Here is a 21595-nt window from a genome sequence, read left to right on the forward strand (position 1 = left end):
CGACGTCATCGCATCTGTCAACCGTTGAGGAGACACATGAGCCCTCGCCAAGCTTTGTACCTGGTGCTAGTGTCATTGGCTCTGTCCTCAGCAGCCACCTTCCCTTTTGTTCCTCTCCGGAATATTGTAATGGTGAAGACTGGCAAGGTGTATGTTTTTGGCAAAAGATGTGAGATAACTGTCGAATTTTCCAGTCCACAGCTTAAAACCTCCGAGTCGTTGACATTGATGGTGAGTCTAACATTTGGTTTCTTGTTGATGGTTTTATCTTACGTGCACATTGGCTACCAGCTCCACCGGCAAAAGAGTAGAAACAACATGGCACCACACACTGAACGACAAGATCAGAAGAAAGAACACACGGGAACGCAGGAATCACTCGGGCTCATCAACTTTGGTGAGAACGACATTTCCACGGTGACGTCGACTACCATCTTTACGTTACAAGAGTTGACGTCCATGACAGTGGAAACATCAGAAACTGTGGAAACAACCGTTATGTCTCCAACAGCAGAAACCACAGGTTCGTCAACACAAAACAGTTGCACAGCTACAGTCAGTGTACGCAGTCGTGACGAAGACAACAAAGGTGTCAACACGTAGTCACGTGGGCAAAAAGATTCCGTCGAGAACAACGTTGATGATGTTCGTCCTGACGGTCACAGTCATTGTCACCTACGTACCTTACGTCGTTATATCGTAAGTTGATGTACTACTGCATGCTGAGCTTACAATTATATCAAAACAAGGAAGCAGATGACTTAATTTGCATATACACTATTGAAACCGTCTGGAGAAAATCAAGGAAAATAAAAACAATAACACGGGTATTCAAAAAAAGACATTAATAGATAAATAGGAGAACAAGAGCGATGACAGATTTCCAGTCGCTAATTTTGTTCTTGCAGAAACCTTTCTGATGACGGATGGGGCTACTGTCTGGAGATGAAAGGATGGGAGATGAACTCGTGTATGATCGCTCTACTCTTTGTAAACATCAACAGTATCGTCAACCCCTTCATCTACAGTTTCTGTAATCCAACCTTTCGTGTCAAGTGTCGTCAATGTTTTGCTTCGGTTCGACAGCGGTTTAAAGCTTGATGGACTTGTATAAAACCTCCAACAGCAGCTCTTGGAAAGTTACGTCCCTTGTATATAAATACACAAAGGCACCGTAGAGAACACACTTCTAGAATTACTGTGCTGACATCAGGCTGGCTTGTAGTATTCGTGGACTTTCTTCTTTACAACCGAATACAAAATGTGTAGTTTTAAAACTCAGGATTCTGAAAGACAAGTACATTTCTAGTTTCAGCGACACGACTATAAGATTGTTTGGTTACTGCTAACCCTGTACTAATTATTTCGGGAAAAATCATATTTTTACAACCTCATGACAGCAGTCGATGGAAAGATTGAGCCTTTTACAAGATGAAGTTCGGAAAAAAGGAACAATGCTTCGTTTGCATGAAGATCTTTGCACGCAAGACTTATGAAATGAACTTCGTCTTGGCAATTTGAAAGTCTAGACCTTGGATTTGCATGATAGCACACAATGAGCAAGGCAAGAGATGCTTTCACGAGTATCACAAAATTTCTGTTTTTCCTCTTCACTCTTGTAAATTTTCATTTCCACGTTTGTTACACTCAGTCACAGCTCATACACTCTATAGGAAACTTTCATTTAGCCTTCCGCTTCCTTCACACAGAAAAGGACGCTTCCATGTATGTCATAATAGATAACGACCTTCGTCACACCACGAGAATAATCAGAATCAAAGATCTCCACACTTCATTGACACACACAGGGATAAGATAACTTCACACGATAGTTTCAGTTTCTATGCTGTTCGTCCTTATTCCAAGCTCATCGGCTGACTGAGAAGGACACAATTTGCTCTGATCACAATGGCGACAATAAATTCTGTATCGTCTTCAATAAACTTGACATCTGTCCAGATGGAAGAGTACTTGACAAGACTAAGTTGGGAGAAGATGATGGAACTTTCGCCTTCTGTAGCCTTCCTAGCTGTGCTGATCCTTCTGGGAGTTCCTGGCAACACTTTGATCTTCTTCATCTACTGGAGGTACTTCAAGGCCAGTTCCACAAGAGTGTTTGTCCTGTCTATGGCAGTCGTCGACTTGCTCACAAGTGCTCTGTCTTGTTCTAGTTTAATTATTTCAATTTGCTTTCTTTACACGTTTAAATATCCTAGTGCCTGCCAAGCTTTCATCATCATTGCGAGACTACCAGTGGTGACATCAGGCTGGCTTCTAGTATTCGTGGCTCTGGACAGACGTCAACGCATCTGTCAACCGTTTAGGAGACACATGAGCCCTCGCCAAGCTTTGTACCTGGTGCTTGTGTCAGTGGCTCTGGCCTCCGCAGTCACCTTCCCTTTCGTTTCTATCCGGAATATTGTAAAGTGAAGACCGGCAAGGACCATGTTTATGGCACAAGATGTGATAGAAATGTCGAATTTTCTAGTCCACAGCTTAGAATCGCCGAGAGGTTGACATTGATGGTGAGTCTAACATTTGGTTTCTTGTTGATGGTTTTTTCTTATTTGCACATTGGCTACCAGCTTCACAGGAAAAAGAGTAGAAACCACATCATCCCACACACTGAACGACAAGATCAGAAGACAGAAGAAAAGGAATCACACGTGCCCATCAAGAACAGCAAGAAAGACAATCCTACAGTAAAGTCGACTATTGCATCTACGTCACAAGGTTTGTGAAAGACCTGACACTGCATCTACTGACATGACACAGTGTTACATAGACCTGACACTGCATCTACTGACATGACAGTGTTACATAGACCTGACACTGCATCTACAGACATGACACGGTGTTACATAGACCTGACACTGCATCTACTGTCATGACAGAGTATTACATAGACCTGACACTGCATCTCCTGACATGACAGAGTATTACATAGACCTGACACTGCATCCACTGTCATGACACAGTGTTACACAGACCTGACACTGCATCTACTGTCATGACAGTGGAAGTACCCTGTACCCCAGAAACTCTGGAAGGAACCGTTATGTCTTTAACAGTGAAAAAGATTGCTTTGTCAACACAAGACAGTTGCAGACCTACTGTCAGTGTAAGACGTCCTGTAGAGAAGACAGCAAAGGTGTCAACATGTAGTGACGTGGGCAAAAAGATTCCGTCGAGAACAACGTTGATGATGTTCGTCCTCACGGTCACAGCCATTGTCAACTACGTACCTCACGTCGTTATATTGTAAGTTGATGTACAACTGCATGCTGAGCATACAATTATATTAAAACAGAAGACAGGTGACTTTATTTGCTCACATGTTCTTGAAACCGTCTGGAGAGAATTAAAGAAAAATAAAAACCTTAACTTTGGTGAAATTGAAATTGATAGGTAGAAAGGATAATAAGAACGATGAAAGATTCCCAGTCTCTTGTTTTGTTCTTGCAGAAGCATCACTGATAACGGATGGGGCTATTGCCTGCAGATGAAAGGATGGGAGATGAACTCGTGTATGATCGCTCTACTCTCTGTAAACATCAACAGTATCGTCAACCCCTTCATCTACAGTTTCTGTAATCCATCCTTTCGTGTCAAGTGTCGTCAATTTTTCTCTTCCGTTCGACAGCGGTTTAAAGTTTGATGGACGTGTATAAAACCTCAAACAGCAACTCTTGGAAAGTTACGTCCCTTGTATATGAATAGATAATATTAAGTTTGAAGTCTTCGAGCGTTTTCTTAAACCGTATTTCAGAAAAGTAAATATTAGGTTGAAGATTACTAATGAAAAATGAATAGTAACAAACATGTATTTTCGTGATGATTATATAAATATACTATTGATTATTGATAATCTTACAATTAACGGTTGATAGACTGCTAGCGTTCAGTGGCGATAATCAAAAGTAAATGCTTAATTAAGGAGATTTTTTTGATCATAGTCAACAGATGGATAAGATGTCCTTTTGAGAAGTTTTTTTAAAATTGAATAAAACGAACAAATGAATACAATAAAACAACTTGTTTATCTATTTGCTATCTTCTCAAGAGGAAGGGGATTGATGTTTATGTTTTTATAAATAAAACGAACATTAAAAAAACTGGTGCGTGAAAAAAAATTGAATTAATGTAGATTTAAACCTGAAAAAGCTAAAGTTAAAACTGTAGCGGGAGTTCTTGGTTGTGACAGGGTGTCTCTCACGTAGAAGATTGTGCTCTGGACGAGCTGGGAGAAATAGGATTAAGCCTACTGTAGAATTCTTATCCTAGGGTTAGTAAGTAATTTTTATCTAGTTTTAGCGACACGACTATAAGATCCTTTGGTTACTGCTAACCCTATACTAATTATTTCGGGAAAAATAATATTTTTACAACCTCATGACAGCAGTCGATGGAAAGATTAAGCCTTTTACAAGACGAAGTTCTTAAAAAAGAACATTGCTTTTTGTATGAAGCTCTTGCACCCATGGCTTATGAAATGAACTTCGTCTTGGCAATTTGAAAGCCATGACCTACTACTCGCTTGATACCACACAAGGAGAGAGGCAAAAGCTGCTTTCACGTGTATCACAAAATTTCTATTTTTCCTCTTCACTCTTTGTCACTGACCAGTCTATTGGGAACAGGGGGTTGTTGCCCCTGTCTTTTGTATTTTTTAAAGATTATTGCCCTTACCTTACATTTATGAGTGTGTTGGTTGCGTCGTGGTTTTGCGTCAGAACCCGACGTCATTTTATGACGCAATTGGAGAGAGACGCAAGAGGAAAATTATTTTGGAAGAAAGCAGACGGCTGTGAGCAGGGAAGAGAGGCGGTCAGAAAGTGTGTGTGGTATTCGTTTCGGATATTGTGTGAGTCGATCCCTGCGGATGTATGTGTGGTACCAGCTTTGGGTCATGTGTTGACCCCCAAGAGTTTATTTGTGGTGCCAGCCTTGGATCATGTGTTGACCCCCAAGAGTATATTTGTGGTGTCAGCTTTGGGGCAGAGAGGATTTTATGTAGACGTGGCAATTGTGGATGTGAGTAAGTAAGACTATAATGAATTATTCAAAAACATATGACAGTTCGTAAAATATTGAAAGGAACATGTGTATGTCGTATTGGTGACATGAAGAGAACGATTGGAGCAGCCTGTGCGCTGTAGTATTTCTGGAATTGAAAGATATTTGACGTATATCTTATAATTTAGAAGCGAACTGAAAGACTCAGACATTTCTATATCTTTAGTTAATGTTGACTGTTATAAAGTTTTTGTTGCCTACGACAAATCTAAGTGTTTTGTGAGTGAAGGAAAGAACACGAAAGGGGACGCGTGCGTGAAGTGAAAGTGTGAGATTAAAAAAAAACAAAAAGAGCGTTCACTGACACTCTTGTAAATTTTCATTTCAACGTTTGTTACACTCAGTCACAGCTCGTACACTCTATAGGAAACTTTTCATTTAGCCTTCCGCTTCCTTCACACAGAAAAGGACGCTTCCATGTATGTCATAATAGATAACGACCTTCGTCACACCACGAGAATAATCAGAATCAAAGATCTCCACACTTCATTGACACACACAGGGATAAGATAACTTCACACGATAGTTTCAGTTTCTATGCTGTTCGTCCTTATTCCAAGCTCATCGGCTGACTGAGAAGGACTCACAAAGACTTTAAGTTGTGAAAATGTTTGTGTAATCTTTTAAGAAAACTGAGCGATAGACATTTATCAGACTTTTACACAATTTGCTCTCATCACAATGGCGACAACGAATACTGTATCAGCTTCAATAAACTTGACATCTGTCAAGATGGAAGAGTACCTGTCCAGACTAAGTTGGGAGAAGATGATGGAACTTTCGCCTTCTGTAGCCTTCCTATCTGTGCTGATTATTCTGGGAGTTCCCGGCAACACTTTGATCTTCTTCATCTACTGGAGGTACTTCAAGGCCAGTTCCACACGAGTGTTTGTCTTGTCTATGGCAGTCGTCGACTTGCTCACGAGTGCTCTGTCTTGTTCCAGTGTAATTATGCAAATTTGCTTTCTTTACACGTTTATACATCCCAGTGCCTGCCAAGCCATGTTCATTATTGAAAGGCTACCAGTGGTGACATCAGGCTGGCTTCTAGTATTCGTTGCTCTGGACAGACGTCAACGCATCTGTCAACCGTTTAGGAGACACATGAGCCCTCGCCAAGCTTTGTACCTGGTGCTTGTGTCAGTGGCTCTGGCCTCCGCAATCACCTTCCCTTTCGTTTCTCTCCGGAGTATTGTAAAAGTAAAGACCGGCAAGGACCATGTTTATGGCACAAGATGTGATATAACTGTCGAATTTTCTAGTCCACAGCTTAGAATCGCCGAGACATTGACAGTGATGTTGACTCTAATATTTGGTTCCTTGTTGATGATTTTATCTTACGTGAACATTGGCTACCAGCTTCACAGGAAAAAGAGTAGAAACCACATCATCCCACACACTGAACGACAAGATCAGAAGACAGAAGAAAAGGAATCACACGTGCCCATCAAGAACAGCAAGAAAGACAATCCTACAGTAAAGTCGACTATTGCATCTACGTCACAAGGTTTGTGAAAGACCTGACACTGCATCTACTGACATGACAGAGTATTACATAGACCTGACACTGCATCTACTGACATGACAGAGTATTACATAGACCTGACACTGCATCTACTGTCATGAAAGAGTATTACATAGACCTGACACTGCATCTACTGACATGACAGAGTATTACATAGACCCGACACTGCATCTACTGACATGACAGAATATTACATAGACCTGACAATGCATCTACTGCTGTCATAGACCTGACACTGCATCTACTGTCATGACACAGTGTTACATAGACCTGACACTGCATCTACTGTCATGACACAGTGTTACATAGACCTGACACTGCATCTACTGACATGACACAGTGTTACATAGACCTGACACTGCATCTACTGCTGTCATAGACATGACACTGCATCTACTATCATGACACAGTGTTACATAGACCTGACACTTCATCTACTGTCATGACAGCGCATTACACAGACCTGACACTTCATCTACTGACATGACAGAATATTACATAGACCTGACACCGCATCTACTGTCATGACAGTGGAAGCACTCTGTCCCTCAGAAACTGTGGAAACAACCGTTATGTCTCTAACAGTGAAAAAGACTGCTTTGTCAACACAAGACAGTTGCAGACCTACAGTCAGTGTAAGACGTCATGAAAGGAAGACAACGAAGGTGTCCACACGTGGTCACGTGGGCAAAAAGATTCCGTCGAGAACAACGTTGATGATGTTCGTCGTGACGGTCACAGCCATTGTCACCTACGTACCTTACGTCATTATATCGTAAGTTGATGTACAACTGCATGCTGAGCATACAATTATATTAAAACGGAAGATAGGTGACTTTATTTGCTCACATGCTCTTGAAACCGTCTGGAGAGAATTAAAGAAAAATAAAAGCCACAACGTTGGTGAAATTGAAATTGATAGGTAGAAAGGATAACAAGAACGATGAAAGATTTCCAGCTTCTTGTTTTGTTCTTGCAGAGGCCTCACTGAGGACGGATGGGGCTACTGCTTGAAAAAGAAAAGTAGATGGGAGATGAACTCGTGTATGATCGCTCTACTCGTTGTAAATATCAACAGCATCGTCAACCCCTTCATCTACAGTTTCTGTAATCCAGCCGTTCGTGTCAAGTGTCGTCAATTTTTCTTTTCGGTTCGACAGTAGTTTAAAGTTTGATGGACTTGTATAAACAAACTAAAGCAGCAAATGCTGAAAATAAACATCCTTTTGTATACAAATACACAATATTATTATCTTAGTATTGAAAACTGCATAGTAACAGTGTTTTCTTCAAGATTAGATATAAATATTAACATGAATTTGATAATTAACGATTGATGGATTGTCAGTCTTGAGAAAGAAAAGCATCATAAGTAGCGGTGATAAATTTATATATTTTTACTCAACATTCAAGTTTTTATACTGCATTGTGCCCTGAAATTTTGGTGTTAATGGAGCAGCTAGAATATTCCCCTAATATTGCAACTCATGTTACTATGTGAACCTTAACGATGTACTGGTTAAGGTAAGATGAGGGATACTGTAGAATTATTATCCTATGGGTAGGAAGTGTAAATATTTTGTTAATACTGTAAATAAACACTTGTCGAACTTAAATAACTCTTTGTGTGTACGCGAATGCTTGATGTCAAATATTGTCCCAGTCTAAATAAATGAAACATTTGTATTTTGAGTGAACAGACTTTATGATGCCCAATGTACATTGTAATATTAAGGATGGTAGTTGTGAGTTACATAGACTCACACTGTGGCTCTGGATCGACGTCATCGCATCTGTCATCCTTTGAGGAGACACATGAGCCCTCGCCAAGCTTTGAACCTGGAGCTTGTGTCATCGGCTCTGGCCTCCGCAGTCACCTCCCCTTTCGTTCCTCTTCACAGTATTGTAAAGGTGAAGACCGGCAAGGACCATGTTTATGGCAAAAGAAACCACAGGTTCGTGAAATTTAACCCTGTCATCCTGTCACATCAGTTGAAGCAGTGCATGAGAATCGTCACACTATAGTTTTAACCTAAAACCAGGTTTAAATACTTCGTAGAGAGAATAATGTTCGTCTGTTATGGTGGACAAGGCACCAAAGTGTTTTAGGGATTCTTTTGAAAAAAAAAAGAAATAAATGGGTTTAACAAACTTAGCCAAACGCAGACTTGACCACTCAAGATGTAAGTCATCATGGCAACAACAGACCACAGCTACCATGATGCCGTTACACTCCAGTGGCCAGGCAGTGCACCTACGTCACCAGGAAACAAATGTGGAAGGCAGACTAAACAAAACAACAACAACAGTACAGGAGCTGTACAAGAAAACAATGTGTCGACAGGAAAGGATACAAGGTCTGTGTACACGACAAGGAAAACTCAACAGACAGTGAAAAGAATCAAGGGAGCAGCAAAGACATTTCTATGACTTTAGTGAGCGTGTGTGGTCAAAGAGGGAATAGAAGAATATATATATATAACTGGGGGCTAAAACGTTATGAAACACAGTAATCATTTTCTAAAGAATAAGTTTGTTGAGGGTGCATAAGCGTAGTAAGATCGAACATTGAAGAAATAATTAGAAAATTAACCGACAAAGACTTTTTGTGTTATGTCCAAAGCTTCGATTTTGCGTGCACTTTAAAATCTGCACTCTACAGTTTCTTTCGTTACAAGTGTCAAAAGATTTAGGCAAATATTCATTTACCAATGACTTTTTTATTACAAACAGTCGCCACACTCGAAGGATACAATGATTCCTTATGGCCAGAGAAAAAAAAGGGGCCAATCAGTACAAAGAGGCGATCTGGACGTCCTGTACAGGACCTGCTCACCACAGCTCTTGACGGGGTTGGGTGGTTGACCTTTGCTTTGGGTCTGACCGTGTGCTTGTTCTCTCCAACAACCTGTATCATTCATGGAACAAATGAATGAAATGTAAGGTTTAGCCTTTGTTCGCAAGTTTGTCCTGTTAAATAAAGTTTCTGGAGATGGCCAACCACACTTATAACTGCAAAGAAATATCACTTTGACAGTATTACGTTAAACATTCTTTTGAATAGGAATATTATTACTTGCAGTCGAGTCCTCGTTGTATTTTTTTTGCAAACTCAGCATGTTGAAAGACAGGGAAATCTCTAGCATTACGGAGGCTCTCTTACATGTTATGCAATGGCCAGTACCGATGACTAGACGCTAACCATATCAGGAAAATATTAAATTTTATAAATGCCTGACAGCAGGCGAGATCAAGTTGTAATGTTCTTTCTGTTACTTGTCAGTGCTTTTAGCAGAAAGAACGCTGAAATAGTTTCCTGACTACTTGTCAGCAGGTCTCCTTTGGTAAAGCGGCCATAATTGCTTTTTTCTTCTCTCTCTCTCTCTACCAGATTTTCCCCATGTTCTCATCTTTCATTCAAACCTTCGCTGGGTTGGCCTACTATATCACCACAGACATCCAGTCTCTAAAACATTTTCCTGTTGTCTTTCTTTTCTTTGCTACAGGACTGTTTTGAACTCCTCATGCATGGCTGTTTGCTCGTAGTCAGCAAAGACCAGGAAAGGAAATTATTTGTGTCTGATGGATATTTTCCTTCATAAATTTACGAATAGTAATCGATGCCATGGATTTTTTTTTACAGACAGCGATAGAAGGCAAGCTAAAGTTTCGGTTTTCCCAGTTTCCCTGTTGAGTACTGGACTCACAAGGACGCACAAAGACTGTTCCTGTTGGCCGTGTGACAGTCCAATTTTGTTTACTAAAGTCAGAATTGTAAATCTGGCATATTTGTACACAAATTGTGTGAAACATAATGGTGACAGGAGGTGCTATATCGCCTTCAAAAAACTTGACATCTGTCCAGATGGAAGAGTACTTGACCAGACTAAACAGGGAGAAAATGGTGGAACTTTCTCCTTGTGTCGTCTTCCTAGCTGTGCTGATTTTTCTGGGAGTTCCCGGCAACACTTTGATTTTCTTCATCTTTTGGAGGTACTTCAAGTCCAGTTCCACAAGAGTGTTTGTCTTGTCTATGGCTTTAACCGACTTGCTAACCAGTGTTCTGTCTTGTCCAGTTTACATTCTTGAAATACACTTTCTTTACACCACTGCGTTCCCTCACGCCTGCAAAATGATGTTCACAATTCAAAGACTGCCAGTAATGACGTCAGGATGGATCCTGGTGGCCGTTGCTCTGGATCGACGTCGTCGCATCTGTCAGCCTTTCAAGCGGCAGTTGAACCCTCGCCAAGCTTTCTACCTGGTCATGACGTCACTAACTCTAGCATCTGCTGCCACCTTTCCCTTCCTTCCTCTGAGGACTTCAACAAAGGTAAAAACCGCTAGAGATGATGTTTTCGGAAAACGATGTGATCTGGACGAACTTTCTGATCCAGCGTACAGAACAGCAGAAACAATTATATTAATACTGAGTCTCGTTTTCGGATGTTTGATTCTGGTTTCATCTTATGTGCACATTGGCTACCAACTTTACAGACAGGGGAGTAGAAAACGCATCACTCTACACACTGAAAGACAATTTCAGATGAGAGATGTAAAGAACCAGCACTCGGAAATTTTTTCCACCAAACTCAGCGAAAACAATGAAGAATTTGCAGGAATATCAGAAAACGAATCAGAAGTTTCCATTTCAGGCAATGAGGACGCCATTACTTCGAGCAGGCAAGACTTGGTGTCAAGGACCTCATCGGCTTCATTCAGAACTCTGAAAATAGCTGCTACTTCAGAATCTGTGGAAACAACCGTGAGGTCATCAATTATGGACACAGCTTTAAGTTCTCCAACTGTGGAAACAACTATCGAGTCTCCCACTTTGGAAATTACTGCTGACGATGGTAGCACAACTGTAGTCAGTGTAGGAAATAGTGGAGTTAATACCTCGAGGCCGCCAGAAGGTCGTCCAGTGGGCAAGATGATTAAGCCGAGAACAACTTTGATGATGTTCGTCATCACCGTCACAGCTATCGTCGTGTTCTTACCATACATCGTTATATCGTAAGTATGTCTGCAACTGCAGTTTTAGCATCAAATTTTGTTTAAAAGAAACAAATGAACGAGGATTTTAATTTCTGGTATGGTTTTTTTTTTTTTTTTTTTTTTTTTTTTTTTTTTTTTGAGAACCAGTTTGCCAGTACTGTCATTATTTCCTGGTAATAAAATTTGAAACTATATGACATAACTATAATTGTGACTTGTTAACTGTTTTCTTGCAGAAACCTTAGTGATGGTGACTGGGAATATTGTCTGGAGATGACGAGATGGAGGATGAACATGTGTATAACCGCTTTTCTGTTTGTAAACATCAACAGCATCGTCAACCCGTTCGTCTACAGTTTCTGCAATCCGACCTTTCGTCTCAAGTGTTACTTGTTTTTTACTTCTGCTCGAAGACGTTTTGAATTGTGGTAAATGCTTCTCATGGAGGTGATGACTGAAGGTAAAGGAGAATTTCTATCGTGCTATACGGACTGATACCAGTGACGTGGCTATGTCTAGACGGTAATGCTGCTTGAACACAACTGCCAAATTGCTGTTTAAAATATTTTTTACACATTCCTATAGTCTCTGTAGCCAACTAAGATAAAAAAAGAAATCATGGTAAGGGACTTATCTGCATCTGGTAATAGACTATACGCTACTCAACTCCAGGGAAAACGCAAGCACGAAGTAGTCCTATGGCAGAATGTTTTTATGCTTCTATAGAGTTTTTAAAAACAATTGTACTTGACGTCGTGACATAAACTCCTACCCATACCCCATGAATCCCCATACCATACCCAATAGAAAGTTAGGGCAGTATTTCTTGTCTGCTCGTCAATATGTTTAATACATTTCCCACTGCAAATGCAAATTCATCTTGTGTCAGGATTTCAATAATCGAACTGTGAAATTCTGTTAGGTGGACAGGGTATCGGACGATCATGATGCTTAATATATTTTGTATGAATCTTCTCTTGCCTAGGAAAATCAAATATTAAATATTTTCATGAAAAACTCTTTCAAGTACCCGTGACTATGTCTTCAAATTTTAAATGCTCGTAGCAGAGGGAATGATTTAATAATGATGATTATGATTATTATTGATGATGATGGATGATGGTGGATGAGGATGGATGATGATTATTGATGATGATGGGCAACATGATCACTCTTGTGAACTAATACGTTTTTGAAGTTTCTCACTTTATAAGGCTTGAGTAAAAAATCCATTTAACAAAATTCATAAAATTAAGGTTAAATTATAATCATAATAAATATGAATATACACACTGTGCAATATATTTACATGCTGAACAACAAATAGAGCAAGTTGTTTCATAAAAATGCAAGAGATATGTACACACTGTGCATTATATACACAGGACAAAGCAAATTATACAGGCTGGAGACAAAGCAGTGTCACACAAACATATCTTGCACTCAGAGCAAACAAATCAGTCCTCATATGTATTAGTAGCCCCTACACCGGTCCGTGAGGCCTGTCTCTGGTTTCAGAATGGCGATTGCGTGAATGAGATTCACGTGGGAGTGTTTGTAGCTACAAAATACCTGCATCCTGTTGACAACTTGATATACAAGTCAAATGTTCTTCTTGGCGTTGCTTACATTAGACGTCAGCAAAGTTAGTCTGACGGGAAGACAGAAGGACTCAGTCATGTTAAGCTAGCAGCTTGCATCATGTCCACCCAACACACAATCACTTCACGTGCGGCAGATGATCAGATTTAAATATCGTCGGATTCTATTCAAATTCTATTCTAACACACACACACACTGCTCCTGTTGTAAATCGACGCAGTCCTCTCTCTCTATCTTTCTTTTTCTCTGTCTTGGACTCTATCTCTCTGTGCCTTCCTATCTCTTTCCCACTTGTCCTTCCGTTTGTCTGTTTCTTTATTTTCTTCTAATGACAAATGTTTAAAAGTGCACAATGCCGTCTCAGATAAACAGTAAACATATTTATATTTTTTTAGCGTCAAATTTGCGTCTGTTAGAAAAATAAGATAAGAAGAGTGTAATATAGTTGACCTTTTAGCGGGATACTGCAACAGTCGGGAAATCAGAAAAAAATCTGACCTCCTTTTTACCGCAGCCTTTTGCGTGGCTGAGTTAAACAACAACAACTATGACATGGAAACATCATGTGACAATCTTAAAAATGTAAAATTTCAGTTACAGTACAGCTTGAAAAACAACAAATATGTTCAATCATCTTCTGACAATGGCTTGAACTAACATAGTAATTAAATCACTACAAACTGAAGGATTTCAAACATACTTTTCTGAAAATTATTTTTTTAAAATTCTGTATGTATTGTCTTTTATGTCTTGTTTATTACATTTGGCTCTTTCGTGGCAAACTGGTGTTTACACCTACATGCACATAGTCTGATTGCCACAGCGACATCTGATTGAAATATTCGTGTTAGTTAATCTGAATACTGGTGGAAAAATACAAGACAACAAGAATGATGCATATTCCAAGGATGAGGCCCAGGCCATGGACAAACACTAGCAGCTTGACGTCTCTGTTCAACATCCGTCCCGTCTGTGTAAAGAAAACACACAAAAAAAAAACCAAAATAAGTAGATAAAGAATGCGATACAGTCTTAAATTCATGTAAAATCTGTGCTTCACAAACGGGGAACGCAGGTACCTAGAAAGACATGAAGCGAAGAAGAAAAAGGATTATAAATGAAAGTTTTGCGGTTCTCAGATCAGATTCACTCGCATCCAGATAAATGACATCTACACCAGAAATTCAAATGCACATAATCTCTTAAAAAGTTTTTAGTAAACATTTCCTCTCTTAATAATAAAATAGTTGAATAAAATCTTAGTAAGTTGGCTAAGCATGGAGTTATGGAAGTATTAAAAAGTATACTTCAGCAGCGCTAAAAGAGCAACTTTATTTACTTCTAAGTTAACAAGTAATATAATAGTTTTGAAATAACGAGTAATTCAATGCTTAGTTGTTAGGTAACGACTAACGAGTAATGTAATAATTAGTTGCTAGGTAACGAGTAATTTACCTTGATGAAAGCATCTCTCATTTGCTCGTCTAAACTTTGACTCATGTCTGGTAACTGGAAAATCAAGACGTAAGTAAATGTCATAATGAAAGACGAAAGTACACAAACATTAATTACCTGTACACTAACTGATTTGTCTAGTGATAATTATTTAAGCGTTGAAAGAAAATTTTTATTATTATTGTTAGCGATTACGGGCTTAATGGCGACAGTGGAATATTTAATGCGGTCTGAAGCTGATCCTTTAGTGCAGTGCTACACTAGTGTCAGGGACCAGTATTAGGGACAGGAGGTTGTTGCCCCTGTCTTTCGTTTCTTAGAGATTGTTGCCCTTGCCGTGTATTTAAGATATGTTGGATAGCGTCGTGGTTTCGCGTCAGAACCCGACGTCATTTTATGACGTAATTTTAGTCGGACGCAAGTGAAAAATATTTTGGAAGAAAGCAGACGGCTGTGAGCAGGGAAGAGAGTTGGATAGAAAGTGTGTGTGGTGTTCGCTTGGGATATTGAGTGTGTATCGATCCCTGCTAATTTATCTGTGTGGTGCCGGGAGTATCTGTGTGATTTCCTGGAGTATATTTGTGGTGCCGGGTTTATCTGTGTGATTCCCTGGAGTGTATCGGTGTGGTGCCGGGAATTTATTTGTGGTGCCTGGGTCATGTGTTGACCCCCAGCAAATATATTTTGAGTCGTCTGTTAGGTGTCTGCTGAGTCAGCACCTATTATTAGTAAGCTGCGGAACGTATATGTGATTTCCGCTGAACGATCGTGAGTGAGGATTTTACGTAGACGTGGGAATTGTGGATGTGAGTAAGTAAGACTATAATGAAATATTCAGAAACATATGACAGTTCGTAGAATATTGAAAGGAACATGTGTATGTCGTCTTGGGACATGAAGAGAACTGTATGGAGTTGAAGATCTACTGACTATGTGTATATATTTAGTTGATGATGGATTGATTTAAAGTTATTTTTATTTCCACGACAAATCTTTGTGCTTTTTGTTTTGTAAGAGGGGAGGAATGTCATGAACGCGCTTTTATAAAATCTCTTTCTCACTCTCTCAACACGCACGCGTTCCCTTGCGTATTCTTTCAAACATAAAGCACAAAGATTTGTCGTGGAAATAAAAATAACTTTAAATCAATCCATCATCAACTAAATATATACACATAGTCAGTAGATCTTCAACTCCATACAGTTCTCTTCATGTCCCAAGACGACATACACATGTTCCTTTCAATATTCTACGAACTGTCATATGTTTCTGAATATTTCATTATAGTCTTACTTACTCACATCCACAATTCCCACGTCTACGTAAAATCCTCACTCACGATCGTTCAGCGGAAATCACATATACGTTCCGCAGCTTACTAATAATAGGTGCTGACTCAGCAGACACCTAACAGACGACTCAAAATATATTTGCTGGGGGTCAACACATGACCCAGGCACCACAAATAAATTCCCGGCACCACACCGATACACTCCAGGGAATCACACAGATAAACCCGGCACCACAAATATACTCCAGGAAATCACACAGATACTCCCGGTACCACCAATATACTCCAGGAAATCACACAGATACTCCCGGTACCACCAATATACTCCAGGAAATCACACAGATACTCCCGGCACCACACAGATAAATTAGCAGGGATCGATACACACTCAATATCCCAAGCGAACACCACACACACTTTCTATCCAACTCTCTTCCCTGCTCACAGCCGTCTGCTTTCTTCCAAAATATTTTTCACTTGCGTCCGACTAAAATTACGTCATAAAATGACGTCGGGTTCTGACGCGAAACCACGACGCTATCCAACATATCTTAAATACACGGCAAGGGCAACAATCTCTAAGAAACGAAAGACAGGGGCAACAACCTCCTGTCCCTAATACTGGTCCCTGACACTAGTCACTGAACATTCCAGAATAAAGTCCCTCTCGCGTCAAATTGTGTTGCGCGTCATCGAAACCACACAAGACGTCACATTTAAAATAAAAGACGTCAGCCTCACTGACGTCATCTCTCTTAGAGCGGTTACCATGTCAACGAGGGGGACATAGAGAAAGACTCCTCCAGCGATAGCCAGAATCCAGCGGTTGGCATCCGTTGTCTCCCCGAGGATGGTACCCGTCACCAGCCCCAAGCAGCAGACGCAGGCAGACAGGAAGTTGAGAAACAGCGCCCTCTTCATGGTCATTCCAGAGGCAATTAAAATGGCGATGTCACCTGGGAAACAAAACAGGTTCTGAATGTTAGTTTGCTGCAAACTTTAAGAAAAAAGTGGAAACAATTAATTAAAGAAACATTTTTAAAAATTTTGTCCTGAAGAATAAGCGACTCATGATCTATTTCTATCAATGAAATCTGTGTCAGCCTCTCTAGACAAGAGACCTACAAACGTTCGCCCTCATTACTGTGAGCCAGACAGAGTGCAAAGTTCACGATGCTCAATGACTTCTCTATAAATAGGCCAAGATAATGACTCATAATAAAAACAGGCTCACGTGCCGTACAAACAGTCTGTTGTGCAAACAAAAGATTAACGTAAACACTTTACACAGTGCAAGAGGCAGCGGAAGGTCCTCTTGTAATGTATTCATCAATTATTACACTCTGCACTGCACTCTATGTTCTGTTCACAATTTTAGACAAGCTGTAAGTAAACATCTCAACAAATGAAGCAGTATAGCAACACATCAACAAGTAAATAAAAAACATCATACCTCAAGTATTTTACTATTTTTACTTTAAGTATGAAAAACATTCTTCGCCAAAGGAAGAATGTTTTAATAACAGAACACATCTACGAGAATATATTTATAAATCTTGTAATATATTTAGCAGTTTGAAAAGCTAACTCCCGTACTTTTTCTATATCATGGAATTTTCTTGACATGTTCTTTAAACGTTCGACAATATCGTAATTTCATTCTACTAACCAGTTTCTTCATTCTAGTCTTTATGTCAAGTGTAAAAATTCGGATGGCAATTCCACTTTTTACTGTGTATTATACACAAGTAAAAATAGCACCATAACTTTAAAGATGATTAGTGATTAGTGTTGGAATGGTGGTTTAACTTTACAGGATGTCAGATACAAACCAAATTTTAACATCTCAGTAAAAGGAATCTGTGTAGTCCAATGGTTAGTGAGGGAGCGTGCCAGAACGACTCCCCCTTAACTTTTCTGTTAAGCAGAACTATGTACCTGATTTTTCAGGTGAGGTAAATGAAAGCGGAGGACAAGGGCTGCTCTCCGCTTTCCTCGTGTCGTGCCTTAGACAAGGTGAACCACTTACTTTCATTTTCTCTACGGCTACTTAGTGACTCTATCCCTTTATTTTGTATTATATTTGAGATCGCGATCTCTGCCTTTTTACGGGTAGTCAAGTATTAGCATAAGTTATGGCACCCACCGAGTTCGTGGGGCAGCTCTTCGCACAGGACGGCGATGCTGATGGTGACCCCCATGTAGACGTTTTGCGTGAAGCTTGAGCCGATGGTCATCCCGTCCACGAAGTTGTGGATGACGTCACCGGTCAGAACCATCCACGCCACGGTCTTGACTGGGCTGTTCTTTATAACTCCCTCGGTACTCATCTCCTTGCCGAGGGAAGGAGTCGGCAAATGGGAATGGCTGTGATCGTCTAAGCCGTTGACTAGTGCTGCCAGTCCCTCCTCCTCTGTATATTTTGATTCTTCAAAATTCTCATGGCTCCTCAGCCGCTTCACCTGCATGCACACACACACATATCAATTTTAACATGTCCTGTACCAAATGTGATTAAAAAAAATACCCCTTACTCCCCTCCCCCGCAAAAATTTTGATTTTTGAAGATGCTAAATATAAGACAATTTACCCATAATTATAATGTACTCGGGGAAATCTTGACAATACTACACTGAAAGTATCTTCCTGTCTTATTAAATGTTTGTATGAGACAACACTTGAAGACACTAGTACCTCTCTGTCTCTCAGGAAACACTTGAGGATACGCTCGGACATGAAGAAGATGTAGATGGATACCAGGGTCGTAACAGACTTCCATATATAGCTGTGCTTTATGTCCGGGCAGGACATGAGGTTGAATGCCTGACAACAAGAATATCGACATCGAGAATTGACAGGAAAGTATAACACGTAAACAATTATTCAAGTACATTTTGTGTTCATGTTAAAAAAAAATAGTAGAAAAGCAATACATCCTTCATGAGCATCCTTGGCACGTGGAGGAGAAGGAAAGAAAGTTTCGAGATGGGGAGAGAGTATAAATAAATGATCGAACGAAAGAACAAATGTAAAGGATATGGTAGTTTCGCTTTAAAGACTCCTGTGTAGATTCGGATGTAATCAGCAATTACCTCTGGAATAAGGACTAAAAGACCCGTTCCCACTAGGGTTCCTGCTGCCATGGCAACAAGAAATTGCAGAAGTCTCTGGAAGAATGTCTTGGACATGACTGGTGTCAAAAGTCCTCCGATGTTAGATATGATGACGATTAGAGATACAAAGCCGATCCCGTAGCCCCATGCTGCCAACAGAAAATAAATAAATAAATAAGATGTTAATCAGTATGTGGAATTGTTCTCCTACTTCTCTTCAACACCATCGTGTTAAATTTCTGACATGCAGGCACACGTGTGTGGCTGTGTGTGTGTGTGTGTGTGCAGGAGATGAAAAAGGAGAGATATTCTCTTCGTCAGTGAGACTGACTGACCAATCAACTGATAGTCTGAATGTAATGAACCAAATAGCTACAAGAAAGACGGTAGAAAGAAGGAACACAAAATGAAGGCGACCCAAAAAGCAGATGACAATTTTATCTTCAGAGGTAGGCAGAGGCAAGAGATGGGGATGACAGAAGCTGACAGGACAACAACACAAATATATACCTTGTCCAATGCTCGGCTTGTATTTGCTGGGGTCTCTAGGGGTCTCGTGCAAACAGCTGGGGTCCGCAGCTGACAGAAGCGCCTCAAGCACAGCTGACGGAAGCTGAGTGTAGTTCAGTCCCTTGGTGTCCGAGTGCCGTAGATATATGCTGAAAATGTTCTGGCACTGTAACATTAATTTACAGACACGCTTTTAATAATCTTTTTAATAATGTGCTTTGTAGATGAGCATTGACTTTACTCGGTAGTAAGACCCTTAACTGCGGAAAAGTAATGTAAACATTACAACTCACAGCTCGGGAGCGAAGTAAGCATCATTCTTAATTAGAAATCGGATCCGGATCATTTATCTCCTTAAATAACTGCATTACAACCTGCAACAACACAAGTAGGTAACATTCCTAAAAAAAATTCTCCCACCTTTTCATGATTCTGTGAACAGTTCCCGCTACTGTTTCCACTTTGTTTCAATTCAGAGTCGTTCAAATGCAGGTCTTTAAGTTGATTTTCAACCCGATGTGAGACAATGCTGGATTGGAAGTTCATTTGGAGATGTTTGAGTAGCTGACTGAAATCCTCCAGGGATAAATAACCGCTAGGTCGAAATCGTTTGGCATACTCTTCATTTCTATCCATGAGTCCTGCAGGTAGACACCCTTCTGATTTCTCGTCCAATAAAAATGCTGTCGGTAAAATGTCCACCCAGAGTAATATTATAACGGCGAAGATCATACTTTGAATCTTCTCCATGTTTGCCAGCTATTTCCTAAAAAATAAAAAGCAGCCCGTTAAAGTCACCATATCCGATTCCTCTAATTTTTGTAGTCTTTCACATTTTAAGCACCAACGAAGAAATATTAGTTACATGCCAGGTTCACATTGTCTCACTGAAACCATTTGTTCGTCCCCCACTGAATTCACATCTCCAAAAACAATAAAAAATATGAATACAAACAATCGAGTAAAAAAAATATAAAAATAAGAAATGGTATGTCGGAACTACAAAAAAATTAATTAATTACTTAATTGATCAATTAATCAAAGAAGATACAGTGCTACAAAATTATTTTCAATAAAAACTTCTAAACAGCACAAAGCATGATCACTCCCACCGTTGAAATGTTACTGATGGAGGTAACAAGAACCAGAAGTCGGTCTGCTGGCACCGGCACAGAGCTTCATCTGACGATGCAGGTCAACGGATTATGCGCAGCACACGTGAGGCAGCTACTCGCAGATTAAAATTGTCCGCAAACAGACTGGAGGAAGGATGATAAGAATGATTATCTTCGGATGACAAACAGGTCTTGACCTCAGACTGTTGTTTTTGTGTTGACGTCCGCGCGTGAGCCCCTGTCAGATGCTTCCATCTCTGTTCCAGTGTCTTGTTTCTCTTTCTGTCTTTCATGTACCCCACTTCTATCAAAATCTGTCCCCCTTTTTGTCTGTGTGCTAAATTTCCTCTTTTCTCTTACTATCCATAGTTCTTTTCTTACGTGTCTTTCACTCTCTGTTGAAGTGTCTGTCTGTCTGTCTGTCTGTCTGTCTGTCTGTCTGTCTGTCTGTCTGTCTGTCTGTCTGTCTGTCTGTCTGTCTGTCTGTCTGTCTGTCTGTCTGTCTGTCTGAATGTTCAAGTCCCTTATCTCTCTGTTCAAGTGTTTATCTTCTCTCTAAATCTGTTCTAGTGCCTCTCTCTAAGTGTCTTGCTTCTCTCCGAGTGGTCAGGTTTGTCTTCTATAAATGTAAGCTGAACATAATTCCTTTGTGTAGCTTTTGTAAACAAGAGAATGAAACTATTGAACACTTATTTGGCATGTACATTAATCAAGAAATTACGAAAATCTATGGAATATGTTGAATAATCATAATCACTTAGGTGAATTTGAGTTTTGTGAGGAAATGGTTACTTTTGTTATTAATAGAACTTGGAACGTTGATAAAACTTTGGATTTTATTATTCTTTTAGAAAAAATGTTCATTGAATAAATGTCTTCATTCTTTCTCTATGCAAGTGTCTCCCTCTTT

General features: G+C 39.9%; 3 protein-coding genes and 1 long non-coding RNA gene across 5 annotated transcripts; 3 read left to right on the plus strand and 1 right to left on the minus strand.

The window, feature by feature from the left end:
* Positions 1-318: 318 nt before the first annotated feature.
* LOC112558709 lies at positions 319-5361 on the plus strand. Its single transcript, XM_025229311.1, has 5 exons — positions 319-555; positions 1833-2087; positions 2586-2733; positions 3072-3261; positions 3466-5361. The coding sequence occupies exons 1-5, from the start codon at positions 319-321 to the stop codon at positions 3656-3658; spliced, it is 1023 nt and encodes a 340-aa protein (XP_025085096.1). The 3' UTR covers positions 3659-5361.
* Positions 5362-8518: 3157 nt separating this feature from the next.
* LOC112559828 (muscarinic acetylcholine receptor M4-like) lies at positions 8519-12062 on the plus strand. 2 transcript variants are annotated; one of them, XM_025231278.1, is made up of 4 exons: positions 8519-8556; positions 9335-9540; positions 10245-11617; positions 11836-12062. In XM_025231278.1, exons 3-4 carry the CDS (start codon positions 10416-10418, stop codon positions 12029-12031), a joined length of 1398 nt encoding a protein of 465 aa, XP_025087063.1. In that variant the 5' UTR covers positions 8519-8556; positions 9335-9540; positions 10245-10415; the 3' UTR covers positions 12032-12062. The 2 variants fall into 2 exon arrangements, with proteins under 2 accessions (XP_025087063.1, XP_025087064.1); XM_025231279.1 differs by lacking the exons at positions 8519-8556; positions 9335-9540 and having other exon boundaries at positions 9840-11617.
* A 1961-nt stretch (positions 12063-14023) lies between these two features.
* LOC112559827 (zinc transporter ZIP14-like) lies at positions 14024-21352 on the minus strand. The gene is made up of 9 exons (XM_025231277.1): positions 20683-21352; positions 19991-20336; positions 19571-19736; positions 19040-19209; positions 18642-18770; positions 18094-18409; positions 16716-16903; positions 14657-14710; positions 14024-14171 (listed from the first exon to the last, which is right to left on the minus strand). The coding sequence occupies exons 2-9, from the start codon at positions 20318-20320 to the stop codon at positions 14049-14051; spliced, it is 1476 nt and encodes a 491-aa protein (XP_025087062.1). The 5' UTR covers positions 20321-20336; positions 20683-21352; the 3' UTR covers positions 14024-14048.
* Positions 16792-19066, plus strand: LOC112559829. Its single transcript, XR_003098397.1, has 3 exons — positions 16792-16919; positions 17898-17963; positions 18657-19066. It is a non-coding gene; the product is annotated as an uncharacterized LOC112559829 (long non-coding RNA).
* Positions 21353-21595: the final 243 nt, after the last annotated feature.

The sequence above is a fragment of the Pomacea canaliculata genome, linkage group LG3 (assembly GCF_003073045.1).
Source record: "Pomacea canaliculata isolate SZHN2017 linkage group LG3, ASM307304v1, whole genome shotgun sequence".
NCBI lineage: Eukaryota > Metazoa > Mollusca > Gastropoda > Architaenioglossa > Ampullariidae > Pomacea > Pomacea canaliculata.

Coding starts and splice junctions, on each gene's coding strand:
- LOC112558709 (XM_025229311.1), top strand. CDS start 319: ATGGCACCACACACTGAACGACAAGATCAGAAGAAAGAACACACGGGA. Junction 556..1,832: donor AAAACAGTTGCACAGCTACA/GTCAGTGTACGC, acceptor TTCACACGATAG/TTTCAGTTTCTATGCTGTTC. Junction 2,088..2,585: donor ATCTTCTTCATCTACTGGAG/GTACTTCAAGGC, acceptor ATTGGCTACCAG/CTTCACAGGAAAAAGAGTAG.
- LOC112559828 (XM_025231278.1), top strand. CDS start 10,416: ATGGTGACAGGAGGTGCTATATCGCCTTCAAAAAACTTGACATCTGTC. Junction 11,618..11,835: donor TTACCATACATCGTTATATC/GTAAGTATGTCT, acceptor GTTTTCTTGCAG/AAACCTTAGTGATGGTGACT.
- LOC112559827 (XM_025231277.1), bottom strand. CDS start 20,320: ATGGAGAAGATTCAAAGTATGATCTTCGCCGTTATAATATTACTCTGG. Junction 19,737..19,990: donor GTTCACAGAATCATGAAAAG/GTGGGAGAATTT, acceptor TTAATGTTACAG/TGCCAGAACATTTTCAGCAT. Junction 14,172..14,656: donor TGAGAGATGCTTTCATCAAG/GTAAATTACTCG, acceptor TTCTTTACACAG/ACGGGACGGATGTTGAACAG.